General features: G+C 40.5%; 1 protein-coding gene across 3 annotated transcripts; it reads left to right on the top strand.

The window, feature by feature from the left end:
* The first annotated feature begins 84 nt into the window (after nt 1-84).
* LOC124859684 (E3 ubiquitin-protein ligase TRIM8-like) lies at nt 85-19,608 on the top strand. Of its 3 annotated transcripts, none has more exons than XM_047352593.1 (7): nt 85-456; nt 2,555-3,158; nt 9,453-9,548; nt 11,130-11,363; nt 11,464-11,495; nt 18,224-18,339; nt 18,464-19,608. In XM_047352593.1, the coding sequence occupies exons 2-7, from the start codon at nt 2,589-2,591 to the stop codon at nt 19,102-19,104; spliced, it is 1,689 nt and encodes a 562-aa protein (XP_047208549.1). In that variant the 5' UTR covers nt 85-456; nt 2,555-2,588; the 3' UTR covers nt 19,105-19,608. The 3 variants fall into 3 exon arrangements, with proteins under 3 accessions (XP_047208549.1, XP_047208548.1, XP_047208547.1); XM_047352592.1 differs by having other exon boundaries at nt 87-423; XM_047352591.1 differs by having other exon boundaries at nt 87-427.
* The last annotated feature ends 1,779 nt before the right edge of the window (nt 19,609-21,387 follow it).

Genomic DNA, 21,387 nt, shown 5'->3' with positions numbered 1-21,387 from the left:
CGGGTCACACCGGTCTTCTGCAGTGTATCCGATAGAGCTTGCTGTGTCCGCTCCTTTGCTTGCCTCCCCTGCTCTTCTCTTCCCTTCCTCCCCTCGGCTCCTCCCCGTCTGTGTGTCAACTCTGTGACGGGTCACGGTGTGTTGGAGCTGGGGGTTGGAGTCGGTGTGAAAGCACCGTGCTCTCTTCCGACCAGTCACCGTCTGCCTCTGCTTACAGTAAAACCTTACGCAGAGTTGACGGGAAATCGAAACAGTCGACAGAAGCAGCTGGGAACGTCCTAAAAGCCCGGCGTCGGGGCGCTGCGTCGGACACACGGCTGTAATCTTTACCGGACGAGCTGGGTTTCATCGCGGGCTGGATGACAAGCTCCTCGGCTTTATTCTAGGAACAGCGGAGTCTGCCGACGACATGAACAATAAATAGTTGGTAACGTCGTGCTTTTCCGTAGAAATACAGTCAGTATATGTTGGCTTTTTTAGCTCGCTTAAGGTCAAAAATAACAGCATGTAATTAAAATGTCAGCGTAGCTTAGTGTAACAACAGAGAGGAAATTCTCAGCAGCAAGTTATCACTCGCTTTTAAACGCCACGGCGTCTGTGGCCCTGCTGCTGAAATGCTCAGACCATTCACTTCAAGATTTATGAAGTTCACTCTAAAATAAGTCACTTCTTACTCTTCCGCCGCTTCAGAGCATGAGATCTGTGTACCTGTGTCCCAATGGTGTTTCCAGGGGCGCCTCCAGAAAGTTTTCAATAGGGGTGGCCAGACCGGGGCCACTAAGAATCTTGGGGTGGTCCACCAAAACCGAAAAAAAGAACATAGTTTCAGGAGTTTTATTATGCTTTTGTCGTATGCAGGTTTGCATCTTAATAAAATTGAATATATTTAACAAGATCATTTATTCTAGTAATTCTGTGAGCAAAGCAAAAAAAAAAAAAAAAGCGAACCTCTGACCTAGCAATACATTTTCTGGAGGTTGTTTCTGCTAACATAGATGATTATGGCTTACAGTGAATGGCAAATTATCAGATTCTTAGAAAGTTAAAAATTTTTATAAGAGCCAATAAAAAATTAATTTTAGTCCAGAAATTTCAGCCTACTGAAAAGAATGTCCACATACTGTACAGAGTCTGCACTCGTTACTTGGTTAGGGTTTCTTTTTGCATGAATTACTGCAGCAATGCAGCATGGCACAGAGGCGACCAGCCCGGGGCTCTGTTAAAGTTTTAAGGAAGTGCGGGTTGCTTTGATAGCGGGTTTTAGGTCAGCTGCATTGTTCAATCTGGTATCTCTCACCTTCCCCCTGACAATACATAGATCCCTATGAATATTTAGTTCAGGCGAGTTTGCTGGCCAGTCAAGAATATTGATACCATGGTTCTTAAAGCAGGTCTTGATAGTTTTGGCTGTATGGGCAGGTGCCAAGTCCAACTGGAAAATGAAACAGGCATTTCCAAAAGGTTTTTTAGCAGATGGAAGCATGATATGCTTTAAAATTTCCTTGAAGATGGCTGTGCAGTCCATACTGTGTAAATATCCCCTAATTTCTTGAATGGGCTCTGCTTACAATCCACTCAAGACTAGGGCTATTAGTGTGGCTTGTGTTAATTAATCTACTATAGTTTTTTCTTCCACTGAACCTTCCACTGTTATGCTTGAAAACAGCGCTCTCTGTGAACTGCAGAGCTGGAAATGGGTTGGAGATAATTCCAAGTGGCACGCTGTAACGGACACTAAAAATCATGTAAGAAAGAAATAGAAACGTTATTGTCTGTCCCAGTTGGTGACAGAACATTTGCTTTGACATGTGTAAAAGCACAGTTCTTATTTTAAAGTGTTTAAGGTGGATATTGCAAACGGAATAAAGGACTTTTTGTAAATGGCTCTCTGGGCCAGAGGGACTTTAAACCTTTTGCCTAACTGGAGCAGGTGGAAGGAGTGATGGAGTGGATGAGAGGGATCTGTGATCAGGCTGGTCTTCCTGATCACAGAGAGCGATTGTGCAGTTCGGAGAGGGAGATTTGATGTGAACCGATCATTTTGCTGGCCTGGTTTGTGATCCGGGGACGTTTGGTTTTTGTGTTTCACAGTGAGGAAGTTGTACCAGGATAATATGCTAAAAGTGATGTAACCAGTGTTAAAGCGTCCTCCTTGATATTAAAAGGCCACAGTTTTCTCAGCAGGTCGTGACGTTGTGCTTTTAAAAAAAAAAAAAGGAGTGTATGTGCTCTTTGAAAGAATGCTCTACCAGTTGGCCCTGGATGCTAATAATCAAACGAAAGTTTCAACACACCGAATCATGCTCTCTTATCTTAGTTGTATAATAATAAAAAATTATAAAAAAACAATGCCTATAAGTCTATCTAGCTGGTGGGGGGAAGGGTGGCCTTACTCCCCCTCGGTGTTATCGCTGTTTATGTCCTGTGTTTAAATAGCTTATTTTATTATTGTAATACGGGTCTAGCAAGATGTTACCTGTTAATAACTTGTTGTTACCGTTCTGTGTGATGTTTTGGAAATTAAATCCCACTTTTGCTCTTTTTTTATTTTTAGCTGTGAACCATCCATTTGAATCTCCACCGAAGTCATGGATGCAAGCTGGAAAAACTGCTTCGAGGAGGAGCTTCTCTGCCCCATTTGTCTGAATGTCTTTGATGAGCCCATCCAGCTGCCGTGCAAGCACAACTTCTGCAAAGGCTGCATCTCCGAGGCCTGGGCCAAGGACGGCGCGGCCGTCCGCTGCCCCGAGTGCAACCACGACTACGACCAGAAGCCCGCGCTGGAGAAGAACTTCAAGCTGGCCAACATAGTTAAGCGGTTCAACGCCCTGAACGCAGAGAAAGCCCCCACTGTGCTGCACTGCGTACTCTGCAGACGAGGCCCCCCGCTGCCTGTGAGGAAAGTGTGCCTGCGCTGCAAGGAGCCTTGCTGCCAGACTCACATCCAGACGCACCTCCAGCAGCCATGCGTGGCGCCAGGACACCTGCTAGTAGACATTGAGGAGCTGAGCGCCTGGACCTGCCCCACTCATGAGGAATACAGGCTGCTTCACTGTGAGGAAGAGCAGGTGGCTCTGTGCCCCTTCTGCTGCATCTCCCACTGCACGAACCAAAGACACACAGTGTGTGATGTGGACACACAACGTGTACAAATGCAGGTAGAAATCACACCACCACACAGCAGTTTACGCTAACAAAGATAAACATTTTAAAGCAGGAAGTACTTTTAGTTCAGGCCGTTAGGCCGAAAATTTATTTTTTCATTATGTCCTCTTTTAATCTGATCTGAAGTAAAAGAAAGCTGTTCCTCTAAGCAGATAAAAGTACTCACACACGCATGCATACACACAGCTTTTAACCTTGATCAAACCGCCCACCGACGAGGTCCACGCCTTTGCATTAGCAGCGCTGTACCCTCGGGTAAGTGAAACGACTTAGTCTGCACTCACCGGAAGTGACGACCCCTGTGCAGCGGGGGCAGATCCAAGTGTTAGTTGATTTAAAGTGGTTTATTGTGATTATTATGTTTCCCATAAATTAGCATTTCATCTGCTCTTATGTAAGCTGAATCTAGGCGAGATGTTTTGGAGGGAGAAACAGAAAAGTGGGAAACAGATGCTGTAGAAAGCGTTCATCTGGCAACCAACTGTCTACAAATGAGTTATTATTTTTCCTGGCAGGGTTGACCTCATGCTATGTGATAAACAAACACAAAAGAGTGCAGAATTATGAAGTGGAAGTAAAAGGATACATGGTTTTCAACACTTTTTTACAAGTAAAATCTGTAAAGTGCTGCATGTTTTCGCATTCAGCCAGCTTTACTCTGAGACCCCAAAATAAAATCCTCCTAAATGCTTTTAAAAGTAAGCTAATTAGTAAATAGAGTCTGCCTGTATGTAATTTAATCTTATTCCACAAATCTTACTTTTATGGAACAGTGGCAAGAAGAAAACCATAAGAGGTCCGATTTACAGGCCATGCACGGGACACTGCACAGATGTAGATTCAATTCTCTGGCCTACATGATGATTATGATTATGTGCTACTTTGTGATGGTCTAGCAAATAAAATCCAGTAAAACACGTGAAAATGTTCAAGAAGTCCTACAGTCTTGCTTGCTCTGCTTTCACAAGTCTGGTGTAAGTTGAAAGGTGTCAAAAACAACCTCCCACGTACGCATTTGGATCCTGATCCTCCCTATCAGTGAAGGAAAGACAGTGAGAGGCAAATTCATTTTTCCATCCGCGGTGTTGCTTTCTCATTGATGCTTTTAGTAACTGAAATATTTCCAAATGGGAAAGATTCAAGGAACATTTTCTCCAAAGTAAATCAAGAAGTCCCAAATTATTCCCTGGTCCCTGGTGCAAACTGTTTCCCTGGTTCCAAGCTATTATTGGGACAAAAGCTGTCTGTTCAGCCCTTTCCACAGCTGCTCTTTCTCTCTGCCTCTCTCTCTGCACACTTGCATGCACATCCCCACCCATCTTTTTTTTGTTCTGTCACAACTGTATATCCCCAGGGAGAAAAAGACATCCTGGCTTCTCTCAGATGAACACCGTCCATGCTTGGACCCTCACACCCAGAGTGCGCTTTGATTTCTTCAGCAGCCAAAACATTCGGCTTCTTCTGCGCTGTGTCATTTGTTAAGTAATTTGAGGCCCAGAGTGGCTTCTCATCAGTATTTACTGAGAGGTCTGTCTTCTTGACAGAGCTGTGGTCTATATTGGTGAAAGCACTTTAAATTCCCCTGGGAGCACTCTTGTTGCTTTTTGGACAAACTGAGGAGGGAAAAACCAAAGTAGTAACAGTATGTTCATATCTTTGGTTATCTTTGTTTTTCCAAGGAGATTTTTCTTTAAACGGTAACTTTCCACACGCTCGCTGGTAATTTGGAGATGAGAAAAGAAGAAGAATATAATAGCAATGTCGTCCCCGGGGGCAAACAGAGAAGGACTCCTCCTATGCGTCTTCACCTAGGTTTCTCTCAGGCACCTAAGCAGGAAACCATCGCTCATGGAGGCTCTGCTGTTCGCATTTTCGTCTATCTTGGCTGTTCCCGAGTCAGTTCGAGTCAGTTCCCCAGAATTCTGATGGTAGTGCATTGACATCAGAAGTGGGAAATATTTGTCTGTTGATTGTGAAAGAGGCTCTCTGTTCATTGAGCCCAAGGCTCCTTATTTAAACATGAGCTTCCTGGCAACCCGCTGATGCCGAGATGCCTAAATAGGACAGCATGGAAAGATTAGCGTTGATAAAGGTAGATAAAGATAAAGGGCTGTGTAGGCCTTGTCTGCATGTTTCATTTCACACATAGGAAACTGAAATGGGAATAGGACGGAAAATGACAAAGCTTGGGAAATATGACTGATGGTCAAAAAAAGAAATAAACAGCTAACGTGATTTGAACCAGTCATTTGTGACAACCTTTTCCTGCTGTTCTGTAAATACAACATATACACTGAGCCACTGATGCATTATTTCTAGAAGGTGTAACTTAAACACTGCACAAGACGGCGTGGCGTAGCGGTAGAGCGCACAGCCTCAGTCATGGACGCAGCTGTCCCGGGTTCGAGTTCCGACCCCGGAGACCGGTGCTGCATGTCTTCCCCCCTCTGTCCACCTCAATATCTGTTTGCCTACTTTAGAAAAATAACAAAAATAAAGGCCATTAGTGCTGGAAAAAAAATAAAAATAAAACTGAATGAGATGAGGTACCATGTGAGCTTACATAGTTAAGTATGGGCCAGTATGAGTCTCTGTCAGGTTACTGTTAAGTTAACTGGTCCCTCTGAATCATCCTTAGGTATGTATGTGTGTGTGTGTGTGTGTGTGCATGGTTGTTCAGAATCAGAATCAGAAAAGCTTTATTGCCAAGTACGTTTTTGGACATACAAGGAATTTGTTTTGGCGTAGTCGGTGCAATACAGTACAAATTAAACAGTATAAACATATCTACAATATAATATAAATATATGTGCACAGTTTTAAGTGAGTGAGAGTATGTTTGATGTGTTTCTGTGTGACTCGACAAGAAGAAGCAGGTATGGATGATAGATGGATGATGTATTTAGTAGTTTTGAGTAAACATACTTATATTAGAAGATTTTGCCATGCGGCTCCTTACACTGGCAGGTTAATTAGTTAGGGCATTTTCTCCGGCTGCTAGCCTGCAGTCAGCTGCTTAACAGACACACCCCTGAAAAAGCTTAACTGCAATAAGAGCGATGAGTGGTGCTTCTTTTTTAACACAATGACTGTCTACGTTCGTTGCTACCAGGGATATTTCCAAACAGGACAAGGCAAGTACAATTTTATAGCAACATTCATACACAAGGCAATCCAAAGAGCTCTACAGGAACTCAAAACAATACATAAAAATGGCAAAAAATATTAAAACGTTGCTTATAAAGGAGAGCTCAATATGGCGAACACTGAAAGCTTTGCATATAAAGATTCAAATGGTATATGGTAATTTAAAAATGATTGCTTGAAGAAGAAGCATATTGAACTTGCATATTTCAGGTTTACAGGGAGTTAGTTCCAGAGCTGAGGAGCATATGAACTAAATGCTGTTTTACCCTTATTTAATTCTGGTCCTGGAACCACTGAGTGAGCTGGTCTCTGACGACCTGAGGGGTCTACATGGTTCATAATTGACAAGTAGCTGAGAAGTATATATCAGCCCAAGATCACTGTTAACCACCAGCATAACTGTACAATTTGTCATTTTACAAATAGTTACATTTGTCTTACTGGTTAAGAAGAAAATCCTGGAAGCACCAATTTAACTATTTGTCTGACTGCAACAAGTGGGGGAGGGGCAATATTGTGTTGCCCTATGTTCTATACAGTTGGAGAAACCTCTCAGCACCAGTACTTTCTCTGGCATCTGATTAAAATAATTTACACTGTAGGGATGTGACAGAATATGTGTTGATTTTGAGACCATAGCTTTTTAAATCGTTGGTATTCCTTGATATCTGGAACTGGGCTGAGAATTGTGCAGAAAAATTCAATATGTTTGGTTACAGGTGGCTAAATAACACTATATCTCATCAGTAGTTAGGAGAAAATTTGGTCCAGTTCTTTACAAGGCATATACAAACCAACTAACTGTGATGTTGAGCTGTAAAGCATAAATGATGCACAGCGATAGCAAAGTAAAAGGCTCATCTAGAGATAGACCCATTAGGTTTCTACTGGCAACAGTGTTGCAAAGAACATATTGTTTATTACAGACCAGAAAGCTGAAAGTTTAATTTGCAATTCTAATTAATTTGATGAACAGATTCAAAACCTTATTTTTCAGTATTTGACCTACAGATTAAGGGAAAATTGTCTGATTTTGATCGCTAATTTTGACTTTTAATCACATATAGCCTTTCATGCAACCCAAAGTAATTCACAGATGTACTGGCCGATTGGTTGGTGCATCACTAATAAGAAATGCTCAGTTATAAACCAAAGTGCTGTTGTCTTTACAATAATTCTTTTATTGTACTTGTGTTGTAAATACTAAGGTTTTCAGGGTATGCTAAGCCAACTAAATCTCTACTGAGGGTCATTTTCCGAACTTAAGAGGCTCATTGCTCCATCACTGTATATCTTATTCGGTTTTTATAGGGCAGCTTCCACTGCTCATCTTCATCACCATCGTTTTAAATAATCTTGTGTTCATCTGTCCCTGCGTGCGAGATCATTTTCTATTCCTGTTGTGGTATCAGTTTCAAAAAGTGGTCACAACTTGATTGGTTGCTACTTGAACAAAGCATTTGAAAACAAACCTATGCCGGTCAATATTTTGCTTTAAAAATAGCTGCAAAGATTGACTGAATGTAATGTAAGAGTGGTCATTAATAAGAGTTTCTATTGAATAAATAAAGATTTTTAGCATCATTTAGTTATGTGACCAGTGAATATGAAATAGTTTAGTTAAACAAAATCTGTTACTGCATATATGTGAGTATTTACATTCAAAGAGAACGATGTGAGGTTTTTTTGTACGTTTTACAGAAGATGGGAACATTTTACAACAGAATATGGTGATCCTAAAGAGCATGAACAGTCTTAACAAGAAATGCAGCCTGAAGGTTTGCTGATTTCTAGCATTTTCCATATCTGACCACCAATGACGATCTGGAGAAGCACATTTTAGATGGTCTGATAATCAAACAAGAAACCTTACAGAGGAAGAAAGAATTGGATGGAATTCGAATCTAATCTGGGCTTAAATTGAAAAGAAATGTGTCTTTGGCAACAGCCAAAAGCATTTAACTGCAAGCAGGCCAAATGTAGCTGATCTGAAAGGAGCAACAAGATTATATCAAACTGGAGAAGAGCGACTCCAGATGAATGCTAGTTTGAGTCTGCCTTTGCTAGATTTTAGTGTTTTTGTTTAGTCTGTCATCAAAACGATATAAAAAGCATTTGTCTTTTGAACAGTTATTTTAGTAAATATGTAAATATTGCTGGATTAATACATATATGTGTTTTTTTTAACACGTTTTTTTTAAATAGCTAGTTTGAAACTAGTGAAGACTGTTGGCTCTGCTCTGGGTAATGTGGTGTGAAGATATCAACTGCTGCTTTCAGTGTGAGCGTTGTCAGCAGCTGAAGAGTCCTGTTGCTCAGATACCTTAATGTAACAACCATGAAACTCCCTCAAGAGGTCAAAGGAATGTCCTCATTCTCCTTTTCTTTCTTTGCTCGCTTTCACTCTGTTATGCACATCTTTCTCAATGTTAAATTTTTCATTCTGCATGTGCTCTTTCGCACCCTATCTTTAGTTGAACCCTGACATACACACACTCACAAACACAGACACACAGATAGGCCAGTGTGAATTATAGACTAATGCATATAAGGCAACGCAAGAAAAAAACTTACAGGCAGTGCTTCCTATGGTCGCTTACGTAAAACGTATCTCTGACATATCAATACATAGGCAAGGCTTTGTTGCCTTGACAGCGAGGGTTTCATGTTGCCTTTCCCGTGCAGGAACAGTTCATTAAAAAGCATACCTGCCCTTCCCTGCTCATACTCGGCTGTCAGTCTGTGACTGCAGATTGATTTCTATCTCCTGCTGTAAATAGAGGAGGATTATGTTTACTAGCTTTCTCACTGGCGTTTGGCTCTTGTTGCCCTCATGATTTTGCCCTGGAGAGAAACCAGGTCGACTGATCCCTACAATGGGTTACATTTGGGTCCTTCACAAACCTTGGAGGAATCAGAAATAGATTTGGGGAGTTGTTTTTGCCTTCGCTGCTTCCCTCCTAATGGGTAATTGAACGTGCTAGCAGCTGTTTCCCCTGACTAATCTGGGTTATGGAGGAAGTCATGGTTATCTGAGGTTTGCTGAGGTCAGAGCAACAGTCTCTTTATATCATTGTCTTTGTGTTTTTAGTGCATCCTGTGGTGCTTCAACTCTCTGATCCATGTCTTCCCTTTCACAGGCCATGCTAATGAGGCAGCAAGACAGACTGGATTGTCGTGTTCAGAACATCGATGAGCAGCTCACCAAGCTGGAGTCAGATAAGACCCTTCTGAAGGTGAAGTAGAGCCCGTACCGTGCAGAACCTAGACCAGGTTATAAACGGATCAGTGTATTTGGGGTAAAACTTTGTGTGCTGTATAAAAATTGCTTTACCTTTTTTATCTGTTACAAAATAAAGGAAAACATGAGGGATCTATCATTTACATTAAATGACATTAATGTCCACAACTCAAACAGCTTCAGATGTTATTAAACATCAGATCAGTCTGATAGTCTATTGTTAAAATTATTTTCATCTGAAGCATGAAATACATCTAACCACTGAGTTAATGATTGAATTTCTTAAAGAAGAGTAGATTTTTATTAATTTTAATGATCATTGAAAGAATAAGCATAGAAAATGTAACAGTCCAGTAAAGATTGAAGAGTTATTTAATACTCGTCAACACCTATTCACTATTAATGAACTAAAATACAGAAATCAAGACATAATTACTTTCTACAAGACACATAATTCTAGTTCTCAAACTATTTATGGAGGAATAGTTGATCGAAAGGCAAAAACTCATTTTTATAAGAACTGAATGTGGTTAAAGGTCTAAAAGTATTTTTGACTCTCAGATAATAGGATGAAGAATATTTACTTAATGCCAAAATAATGAGTGAGAAAATGTTAGAGATTTTTTATACATTTTCTTCAAATTCAAAAGTTTTCATACATCTCCTTAGTATTTAGTAAAATTGAAGATTTAGTCGTTAAGCCGCTTTGTAACTAATCAGGCGGTACGCCAGGGTCATTGTCTATTTGAAAGACTTATATGGGGCTCAACCTTTAACTTCCTTCAGTATTTCCACATAATGTTATTTCTTTATACCATCTTTTTGTGAAGTGCACCAGTTTCTCCCAAAGACTGGCCAGGTCCTTGGGACGGAGTTGGGTCGGGTTTCTTGTAGGGAACAGAGCTTTATTCTGAGTTTTAGTCTCAGACTCACAACCAAACTTTCTCATGTAAAACATACCCAAATATGAGAGGGCAGCCAATCAGGAGTGGATTTGTAGACAACAGAGTGATGTAATGTGATGCAGCTACAAAAACTAAAGGGAGCCTAGAGTTCTTCTTCTATGATTTCAGATAAATTCACAGATGTGTGACTTTTAGCCATAAACATTTCATCTTAACTAAAACTGATTTTTAGACATATAACCATTTCACTGGATAAAAAAGGGTTCTCACGTTATGAACATTCATTATCCGACCTTATGATGACTTTTAGACTGTTTTTAATAATAGGTAAATAAACTTCATGATTGAGTGTCGAGATTTCTTTCAGGGCCAAAAATATTCATTATTTTGAGAAACTAGCATTTTGCTTTTAGAAAGATACTTAATTTTGTCTAAACTAAGAGTTCATTTTAAGTAATAAAATCTAGCTGGTGGGTTGAGGTGGGCAGGAGAGCAAAAAGTGTTTAATGTTAAAAGATAAAAAATAAAATATATGCACATCTATAACAGCTTCTGCATGAAGAAAGTGTATCTACCTAATGTATGAGTTTATCTGGTAAAATGCCCACCCAGTAGGTCTGTACTGTTCTTTGTTAGCGTGCACGCTTGTTTACATGTGCCTTTTCCTACAGGAGGCTGTGTGCGAGCTGAAGGAGCGTGCCAGAGCTCAGTATCAGAGAATGCACGCGCAGCTTGAGGCAAACCAAGCGGAGACCATGCAGATGCTGGAGAGCACTTACACCATGTATGCGAGGAAGAACTCCCAGCAAGTCCTGCAGCTCAACGAGAAGCGGCAGGAGTCAGAGAAGCTCCTGAGCTCAGTGCAATCATTCTTCCAAAGAGCAGAGAGTTTAAACTTCATGAAGGTGCAAATCAAAACGTCTCCTTTCACTTTCTCAGATGGTAGATGTTGTGAGATGTGTGTTGGGTCTTAATAACCGTTGGATCTTTTCTTTTTTTTTTCAGAACACCAAACCTTACCAGCTGCTAATAGAGAAGTAAGTGTGCATTTAGAGAACAAATTTTTATTTGCCTGCTTAAATGTCAAATTAGAGGACTTCCAACGTAAAATTTTAACCATGCTTTTAAATGTCTTGCTAATCTAATTTGAGCAGTTTGGAGGTCAGTGGTGGTCGTGTAGATGGTTGATGGGGTTTTGATCCTGAGTCATGCCACATGTCAAAGTGCTTTTGGACAAGACAATGTTTCCTAATGAAAATATATAGATGGTAAACTCGGACTGTACATTACATCAGATTTAATGTTGTCGAATTATCAATGTATGCAATATTAATATTGCAAAGAACTGCTTGGAATGCAATAAATATCTAATTATATAATTATATCCATGATTGGAATTAGAATTATTGATAGTCTACTCACTATCTGGGGTCCCTGTTTGCAATGAACCTAAAGCAGAAATATATGATTTATCAGAAGTCATATCGTCAATCAACATCATCACATATTACAGTTCTAGGGAAAATAGGAAAAATTTTAAACAACCTTGTGAACCATAGATAGTGCTAAAAAAAAAGTTATTAGTAGTATATTTACCATCTTATTGTTTGAAATATCCTGACCAAGTATGGAGCTTCTTTAGACATTTCCATTGCAGAGCTCACCAAGTTGATCTCATAAGATCCCTGCTTGGAACAAAGAGAACATTTCTTATTGCATATCCTTTAACACATAAGAAAATGTTTGTATCTTGGTAACTGAAATCTATTGTAACTAGGAGTCTTTGGCAGTTACACGTGATTAATTGAGTAATCAAAAGAAGCACTATATTCAGGATGTTACTTCGGCTGAGCCAACTATTGACTTTCTTCTTTGATGAGGGACCTTTGGATATAAAAACCTGGATCAAATTTCAGGGGTCTAAATACAGAGAAAGGTCTGCAACAGTAGAATGGTGTTTATAAAAGTTAACTACCATTCATTGAAAATATAAGTCAAATGTAGTACTGTTTTTAATGATGGTAAACTTGTAATTAAACAGTTATTTTTTTATATGAAAGTGATGAAAACCTGATGCTGTGTTGTTCCTCTTCTTGATAATGCTGCAGCAGTGCTGCAAAGCAGACTTCAGCTCATTCTGGATGCAGAAAGCATTAAAAGTAGTTACAAGGTCCCAGTATGTAAACTCATCCTTAGCATTACTTAAAAAGGCATTTATCATCAATCTTGCAACTTTTGGTGTGCTCAGGCTTATAGCTCACAATGGTTATAGTAATATCCATGTCCAAAATCGAGAAATATAAGAGTGTGAGAGAAACAGAGCCAAAAGCTGAAAGCTGAAAACTGACAATGTTGCATATAAAACACCCATGACCTCCCATGGCTAAATTGGTGAGAGCAAAACCTCCAGCTTTAGGTCATGAAGTGAAACTTCAAATGACGATTTGTACACAGACAAGGAGGAAGTTAGACAATAATGTTTGAAAGTAGTTGCTTGGTCGTGTAAAAAATACCAACACCCCACCCAGATATTTAAAAAATATACCACAGCAAGCCCAGGATACCTCTCAATAGTGGCAAATCACTATATGTGACAAACATTGGTAAATGTTTGTCATTGTTGCGCCAATTCTACCTGCATTGCTACTCTGACACACAGCCGCAGCACTTCCAATTCTTCTGCTGTGACCCCAGATTAGCATAATTATTATTAGTGAACTTTAAAATGTGTGAATGGAAGCCGCTTAAAGTCTCACTTTCTTTTTTTCTTGATATAAGATATTTTTTTTGGCACTAGAGGCCCTTATTTTTCTTTTTTTTTCTTTTTTGGACAGTAGGCAGACAGAAAAGAGAGGCAGACACTGGGCAAAGAACCCATGTCTGGGACTCGAACTTGGGACGGCCACATCGAGGACTATAGCCTCTATATGAGCTTGCGCACTTAACTCCTACACCACCAGCGTTTCACTTTCTTTTTAACACACAATCAGATTGTGTGTTTTTTTTAGGATTTCATTGCACGGCACTGATGTAGGTGTCAAAATGCTATTCCAAGCACACAGTTATTTACACCATTTGAAGTCCATAAATCAGTCTTTGTTACTTTTCAGATTAAATGTCATTTTACCCCAAAAGGACCTTCAAGTCAATGCTACACATGTGGTGGTTGGGAAGTAAAAAAAAACTGGTCTCCAATCTGTCGTTCAATTGACTTGGACAAAAAAAAGAGTTGCTAGTGCAGCTAACTGGTATTGGTGTTATCATTGGTAAAAACCATGTAGGACGAAAAATTGGAGAGGTTATTGATTAAAACTAATAGAACAAGCCGTAGATGTCTGCAGATGTTCTGTACAGGCAGACAACGTATAAAAAATAAAAATAATTTTTTTTTTTCCCAGAGAAACTTTATGCTCACAAACACCTGTTGTCACCTTGATAGTCTAGGACCTGACCCTGTTAGAGTAATCTGTGGCTTGACCTTTGTTATATCCTCGTCCCTCAGCTTCGGATCGTTTCTTTCATTTAAGTCATCTTTGGGCTAAAGATTGTTTCAAATACAGACTATTTGGAGTGTAAGGAGAGGTTCGGCCTTTCTACTTTCACTCCCATTTAATTTGCCAGTGCCGCAGGATGTTTGGACAAAGTTAAGAGTACTCCATCATAAGTACTCCATACTTTTCTGTGTTGCCAATAAGTGGCCACACATCCATTCGACATATTCCAATTAGAAAGGCCGTTTTTGTAAACAAAATGAGCGGTTCTCTGTTTAAAACATTTGTCAGTCACATCCTGCGGTTCCAGACGGAGTTCCATATATAGTGGTGCAGGTGCGTTTGATATTTACTTTTGATTGTGAATCATTTATGTTAGTACTGTCCAGATTTGTAGGTTTTGTCGTGCTAAAATATGATAATGTGTTCTTTATATAGACGTCTATAAATAGATAACATCTGGAGCAGTGTTCTGAGTATGTGAAGGACTCAAACTCTTATCTTGATCTGGATAAACAAGTGTTGTATTGAATTAAAAACTGAGAAATCAGATTATCATGACTGGAATAAAAATGTTTCCTGTATGTATGATGAATTTCTGTCTCATTACGGAAGTGTTTACTTGTTAGCTCATCCTTATTCAGATCAGTTACAAATATGGTTCCTGCATGATCTGAACTTCTTTCAGTATCTTGGGGCCTTGGTAAGAGTTCAAAAATTCAATTCAAAAATACTTTATTAATCCCAAAGGGAAATTAAATGTTGTTGTAGCTCATATTATGAGGGTTTCTTCAAAGAGCCGTTGTAGATACTGATGGCTGTGGGCAGGAAGGATCTCCTGTAGCGCTCCGTCTTACAGCAGATCTGAAGAAGCCTCTGACTGAAGACACTCTGTTGTTGTAGGACAGTCTCATGAAGAGGATGCTCAGGGTTCTCCATAATGTTCTTCATTTTATGAAGAATCCGTCTTACCACAATGATCTCCAGAGGTTCCAGAGGAGTCCCCAGAACAGAGCCAGCCTTCTTTATTAGCTTGTTGAGCTTTTTTGAGTCCCGGGCTCTGATGCTGCTACCTCAGCAGATGATGGCAGAAGAGATCACACTTTCCACAACAGACTTATAGAAGATATGCAGCATCTTGCTGCAAACACCAAAGGACCTAAGCTTCCTCAAGAAGTACAGTCTGCTCTGTCCCTTCTTGTAGATAGTTTCACAGTTGCATCTCCATTCTAGTCTGCTATCCAGGTGAACACCAAGGTATTTATACTCCTCCACCACCTCCACTTCTTCTCCCATGATAGAAATAGTTTTTGACTTATTCCTGTTTCTCTTAAAATCTACAATCATCTTCTTTGTTTTAGTCACGTTCAAAATGAGATGATTGTTTCCACACCATGCCACAAAGCGGTCCACCACCTTCCTGTACTCAGCTTCTTGTCCATCTCTGATCCACCCCACGACTGCAGAATCATCCGAGTATTTCTGCAGATGACAAGAGTCTGTCTTGTACTGGAAGTCTGAGGTGTACAGAGTGAAAAGGAATGGTGAGAGTACAGTCCCCTGTGGTACTCCTGTGCTGCTGACTACCTGGTTAGACTCACAACCCTTCAGTCTCACAAACTGTGGTCTGTTTGCCAGGTAGTCTTTGAGGTTTCAGGTTTCAGACAAAGCAAATCAGGTTGGATTGTATTAAATGCACTGGAGAAATCAAAGAACATGATCCTCACAGTGCTACTGGCTTTGTCCAGATGACAGTGGGTTTGTTGAAGCAGGTGTATGATGGCATCTTCAACTCCAACTCCACAGCGATAAGCAAACTGAAGGGGGTCTTGATGGTCCCACCTGAGTTTGCTTACTCAGGTGGGCCAACAGGAGTCTCTCTAGGACCTTCATGATGTGGGATGTCAGGGCAACAGGTCTATAGTCATTGAGGACTGATGGGTGAGTTTTCTTTGGTACCGGAACAAGACAGGAGGTCTTCCACAACACCAGAACCTTCTTCTGGGCCAGGCTAAGGTTGAAGAGGTGCTGCAGAATCCCACAGAGCTGCTCTGCACAGGCCTTCAGGACTCTAGGGCTGACATAATCTGGACCTGCAGCCTTATTCCGACTCAGTCTCTCCAGTTTCATCTTCACTTGACTTCTTGAGACACACAGGTGGAAGGGGGAAGCAAAGGAAGCATCAGCATCTTCTGAAATGGTTGAAGGCAAACATGTAGAAGCAAAAGGGTCTAGGGCTGAGGTGGAAGATAAAAAATGTGAGGTGTTGCTGGACAACTGTGGTTCCTGTGGGTCAAAGGAGGGTGGGATGTCTGTTAGGCTGTGAGCAGGATGTGAAGCTTGTTTCTGAACTGAACCTATTGAAGAATGTGTTCAGTTCATTGGCTCTGTCCAGACCTCCATCGGTCTGATCATCCTTCTGCTTGAAGCCTGTGATCTTCTTCATCCCTGTCCACACATCTCTGATATTGTTTTGCTGGAGCTTGCTCTCCAGCTTCTTCTTGTACATCTCCTTGCTGTCTCTTATCTTGACTTTAAGTTGCTTTTATAAACTCCTCAATAATTCTCTATCTCCCTCTCTGAAGGCTCTTTTTTTCTTGTTAAGCAGGTCCTTCAGGTCACTGGTGATCCAAGGTTTGTTATTGGGGAAGCATGTCACGGTTCTGGTGGGAATGATGTTATCCACACAGAAGTTTATATAGTCGGTTACACACTCAGTCATGGCATTGATGTCCTCTCCATGTGGCTGGCACAGTGCGTCCCAGTCTATAACCTCAAAGCAACCTTGCAGAGCTTCTTCAGCTTCCTGTGACCATTTTCTCACAGTCCTCTTTATTACAGGTTGCCTCTGAACAAGAGGCTTATATTTCGAGCAGAGAAAAACAAGATTGTGATCTGATTTGCCTAGAGGAGGTCTTGCTGTAGAGATGTATGAGTCCTTGACATTTGCATAAAACAAATCCAATGTTTTGTTTTCTCTGGTAGAGCAGCTGACAAACTGTTGAAACGTTGGAAGTGTAGCAGAGAGTGAAGCATGGTTAAAATCACCAGAAATTGCCACAAAAGCATTGGGGTTTTGTGTCTGTAGCTTGGCAACAACTGAGCTGATGGCATCACATGCAGTGTCGGCAACAGCGGAAGGTGGAACGTAAACTGTTGCCAAAATAACACTGGTGAACTCTCTGGGTAAATAATATGGACGAAAACTTACTGCCAACAGTTCAATATCTGGACTGCAGAGATGACTCTTCACAGTTACATGTCCTGGATTACACCATCTGTTGTTCACAAGTACTGCCAGTCCACCTCCTTTACATTTGTCGCTCCTCTTTAAATCTCTGTCTGCTCGTATGGTTAGAAAGCCCGGCAGAGAGACACTGGAGTCGGGGATATGATCCTGCAGCCATGTCTCAGTAAAACACATAATACTGCATGCCCGGTACTCTGGCTGGGTCCTTTGTTGTAGGGCTTGGAGTTCATCCAACTTGTTTCCCAATGTTCTCACATTGCCCATCATAATCGACGAAAGAGATGGTTTGAACTTCCTTCTCTCTCTTCTCTTTGCTCCTGCTCTGCATCCACGGTGTCTCCTTTTCAACTCATCAGGGATTTGGGGTTGTAGTTGAAGTATTATTTGAGATTTTGAGATATTAATCAGCTGCTCCCGGTTGTAAGAAACAACCCCGTTGCCATGGCAATGCATCATAACAAATGTCCAAAAATAGAAAGTATTAGGAAAAATCCTCCAAGCTGCACAGCATCCGACACCGGAGAAGACAGTTGTCCAAAAAAAAAAAAAAAATCAGCTGTATCCACCAAAAGAGGAAAAGTTCCCAAAAAAGAATAAATCAGAATCAAAATTAACAGAGCTACTCCAACCTGCTGACACCTTGAGCGGCGCAATTCTAGAAAAAATCATTCATTTCAGACCCTAGATGAACATTTTAATATTTACCCGACTGTGTAGACCAGCTGTTTTTTTTCTCTTTTCATTAATTGTGATTAATGTGCATGACTGTGTTTTGTTTATCATGTCCTGTATGGTACTCGGTACTGCTAATGTTAGTCTGAATGGGTAAAGGTACAGAGTGTTAATGAATCACATCACCTTTAATCCTGCAAAGTTAACCATTAATTTATTTAATCCTTAAATATCCCAAATGGAACACTTTTGTAAGTAGGTAATACTTAATGTTAGTCCCAACCAGGAATGCATACAGCTTTAATCACATTGTTGAAGGTTGTGGTTTTTATTTGGGTCTTTCTTTTTTCAGGTTAAACTCACATCTAAGTGGGGCCATCCCTCCACTCAGACTGGGCCAACTCAACTCTCATCATTTTCTGTCCAACCTCTTGACGAGAGAGAAGAACCTGCGAAAAATGCTAGAAGGTAGGAAAGTGAAGCATCAGTGTATGTAACCTGTTAGGGGTTTACTTGTTAATTTGGTGTAATGTGGTTTGTTTCTTACATTTTTCTGCTTCCCCACTTCCCCCATGCAACATCACATTTTCAGAACCGTTCAATGGAGCATCCATTCTTGAGATTGTGCAGTCGCACAGCAGCCATGCTAGTTCTCCACTGGGAATGAGTTCAGGCCTGCAGAAGAGGAAATTCAGTGTGGCTTTCCTGGAGAGTACCACAGAAAGCTCCTCCTCCCAGGATCCTCCGCATTTAATCTACAGCAGCAAGAACACCTTCCTGACTGACCAGAGCCACCGTTCCTCGTCTGTGTATTCCTCCGAGATCCTCCCTCAGACTTCCCATACCTCTGGTCGCCTTCTTGACCCTGCAGCCCATCACATGGTAGGTCTGGGGTCCAGCTCTAGCCAACACTCAGGAAACCTTTTCCCATCCTCCCACTTCCACAGTGGAGGACCCTCGCAGCAACCCATGTACAAGAGCAGGAAGGTGCTGATGTGCACCCTAAATAACTGCTGCTGCTCCAGAGCTCCAGCTGCTCACGCCCAGCCTCCGTACCCGGGGGCGGACACCTTCCCCTCTCAGGAGTTCCCCCCGCACGCCCCGCTTCCTGCGAGTCAGCCCCTGCACCATTTTCCCATCAGGGGCCTGATGGACGCATCGCAAACTGCCAGGCACCCTGATTTCTATGGCCTGTACGGCCAGTCTTCAACCAAGCATTATGGGACCAAATAAACCCCAGTCAGTGTTTGTTCTTTTGTTGTATCAAACTCCTTCAGGATTTGATTTTAATATTTGTTCAACAACACTTCTGGAATCCGTTGTAGCCCTGTTTTATCACAGTAACACTAGTAACTCCTAAACCCATTATAAGGTTGCAGTTAGTTTCTTTTTTAACTTCACTGGAAGTGCTGATGTGAATATTTTAGTCTTAAAATGCATCCAAGCAGCAAATGAGTAAGTGACATATCCTTCATCACGAGTCCTGCCGTTGGACTCCAGTGCCTAAAGAGACTGTTAACACCACTCTTACTGTACTTGCAACTCCTTAGCTCTTGAGTATTTCCTGCTGGCGGCTGAAAATGAGCATACAGTCAGAAGTCAGTGTGACTTGGGAAAAAGAAAAAGAAAACACTGGACTCCAAATGCTTGTCAGTTTTTTCATGTATTTTTTATAGAAAAATATGAATACACCAAAGTATGTGAAAGATGTCAAATAAATAAGCAGATTGAAAACAGTCTTATGGTTTATTTCTTGAATATTTCTATCTTAAACTTTGTGTCCTGTTATAGTTTACCGCTGGGATATATAGTGCTGGAAAAAAATATCTGCCTCCTGTCTTCTACGTCACATCTAAATATTTCAGATCATCAAATAAATGTTATCAGGCAATGATAATTTGTAAACAGTAAAAACAGTTAAAACAGTTTTTAAATTTTGATTTCATTCATTAAGGAAATAATATATTTAAAGCAACTTAGTTCTATGTGAAAAATTAACTTCCCATGAATTATGAATTATCTGTTATTTTTCCAGATTTTTTGGTTCAGTCTTACTAGTCAGCCCTAGGTCAGTTTACTGCCAAACCAGTAGAACCAAAAAATTACCTAAATAGAGCCTTTTTGTCAGCAAGAGGTAGGCTAAAAGATTTAAAAAAGCAACCCTTTATGACCCTGATCTTAAGAGACTCAGTACAGCTGAGAAAGAAATTCATTGACAAATTCATTCAAATTCATCAGAAAGGATTTCAAAGCCATTTCTAAGAGTTTGGGACTCAAGTAAACCACAGTGAGAACTATTTTCCAAAAATTGAGAAATTTGTCAAAAAGGGGTGAACTTTCTAAGGAATGGCCAGCCTACCAAAATTTCCTCCCAAGTGCATCAACAACTCATCCGGGAGGTCTGGAAAGAACCCAGAGCAACATCGTAAATATTGCATGCCTCATTTTCCTAGTTAAGGTTGGTGTTTCTGATTCAACAAAAAGAAAGACTGGAAAAAACTGGAATCCATTGGAGGCAAAATCTGCTTCTGAACAAAAAAGCCCATTTCACATTTGTCAAAAACAGTGTTGATCCCAAGACTTTCTGAAAAATATTCTGTGAACTGACATTATAAAAGTAGACGTTTTGGATAGACGTGCAGCTACTTACATGTGTGAAATTAACGTAGCGTTTCAGAAAAAAGATCATCATACCCCCAGTCATGCATGGTGGTGGTGTGACGGTCTGGGGGCTGCTTTGTTGCTTTTGGACCTTGATGATTTTCTGAAATTGATGGAACCATGAGATCAGAACAATGATACATACCTGCAAGTCCATTTCTGTCTAAAAAAAAACGGTTTTGGAGTAGCAGATTCAAAGTCTTGACCTAAATTTGATTGAGATGCTGTGGGAAGAACTTAAACGTGCTGTTCAAGCTTGAACACCTTGCTGCGTCTGAATGAAAATCTGCAAAGGGTTTTTTCCTAGTTATCACAAACATTTGATAACAGTTTTAGCCACCAAGGTAGTTGAAACTGCTAGTTGATTTAAGGGGGAATCACTTTTTCACATAGAGCAATCTTCAGTTGGACGCTATTTTTGCGAAAAGAAGAATTAGCAGGTACACTTCTTCCATTAAAAAACTGATTGTAGAAATGTACTGGGATGTTCTTGATAAAAATCTGAAGGTGAAACAAGGGTGGATTTTTCAGCAAGAAAATCATTCCAAACACATATGAGAAAACACTTAACTGGTTTCAGAGAAAGGAATATAACCTCCTAGAATAGCTGTCTATGAAAGGAACTGAAGCTCAGAGAGCATAGAAAACTCACCTAGAATCCTCAAGATTTGAAGACATTTTGTATGGAATAATGGGTCAAAATCTGACTAATGCACAGGGCAAGTTTCGACATACAAAAGATTTCCCCAAGCCTAATGTAGGAATGTTTTTCAGATTAAGAGAGTTTCATTTATAAGAAAAAAAGAGCCATGATAGCAGATCATCCAGCTGAAACAGAGCCATGTTACAGACCTA

This window comes from Girardinichthys multiradiatus, chromosome 22, assembly GCF_021462225.1.
Source record: "Girardinichthys multiradiatus isolate DD_20200921_A chromosome 22, DD_fGirMul_XY1, whole genome shotgun sequence".
Taxonomy (NCBI): domain Eukaryota; kingdom Metazoa; phylum Chordata; class Actinopteri; order Cyprinodontiformes; family Goodeidae; genus Girardinichthys; species Girardinichthys multiradiatus.
The sequence above is the reverse complement of the archived record's forward strand: the minus strand, read 5'-3'. Positions and strand labels throughout refer to the sequence as shown.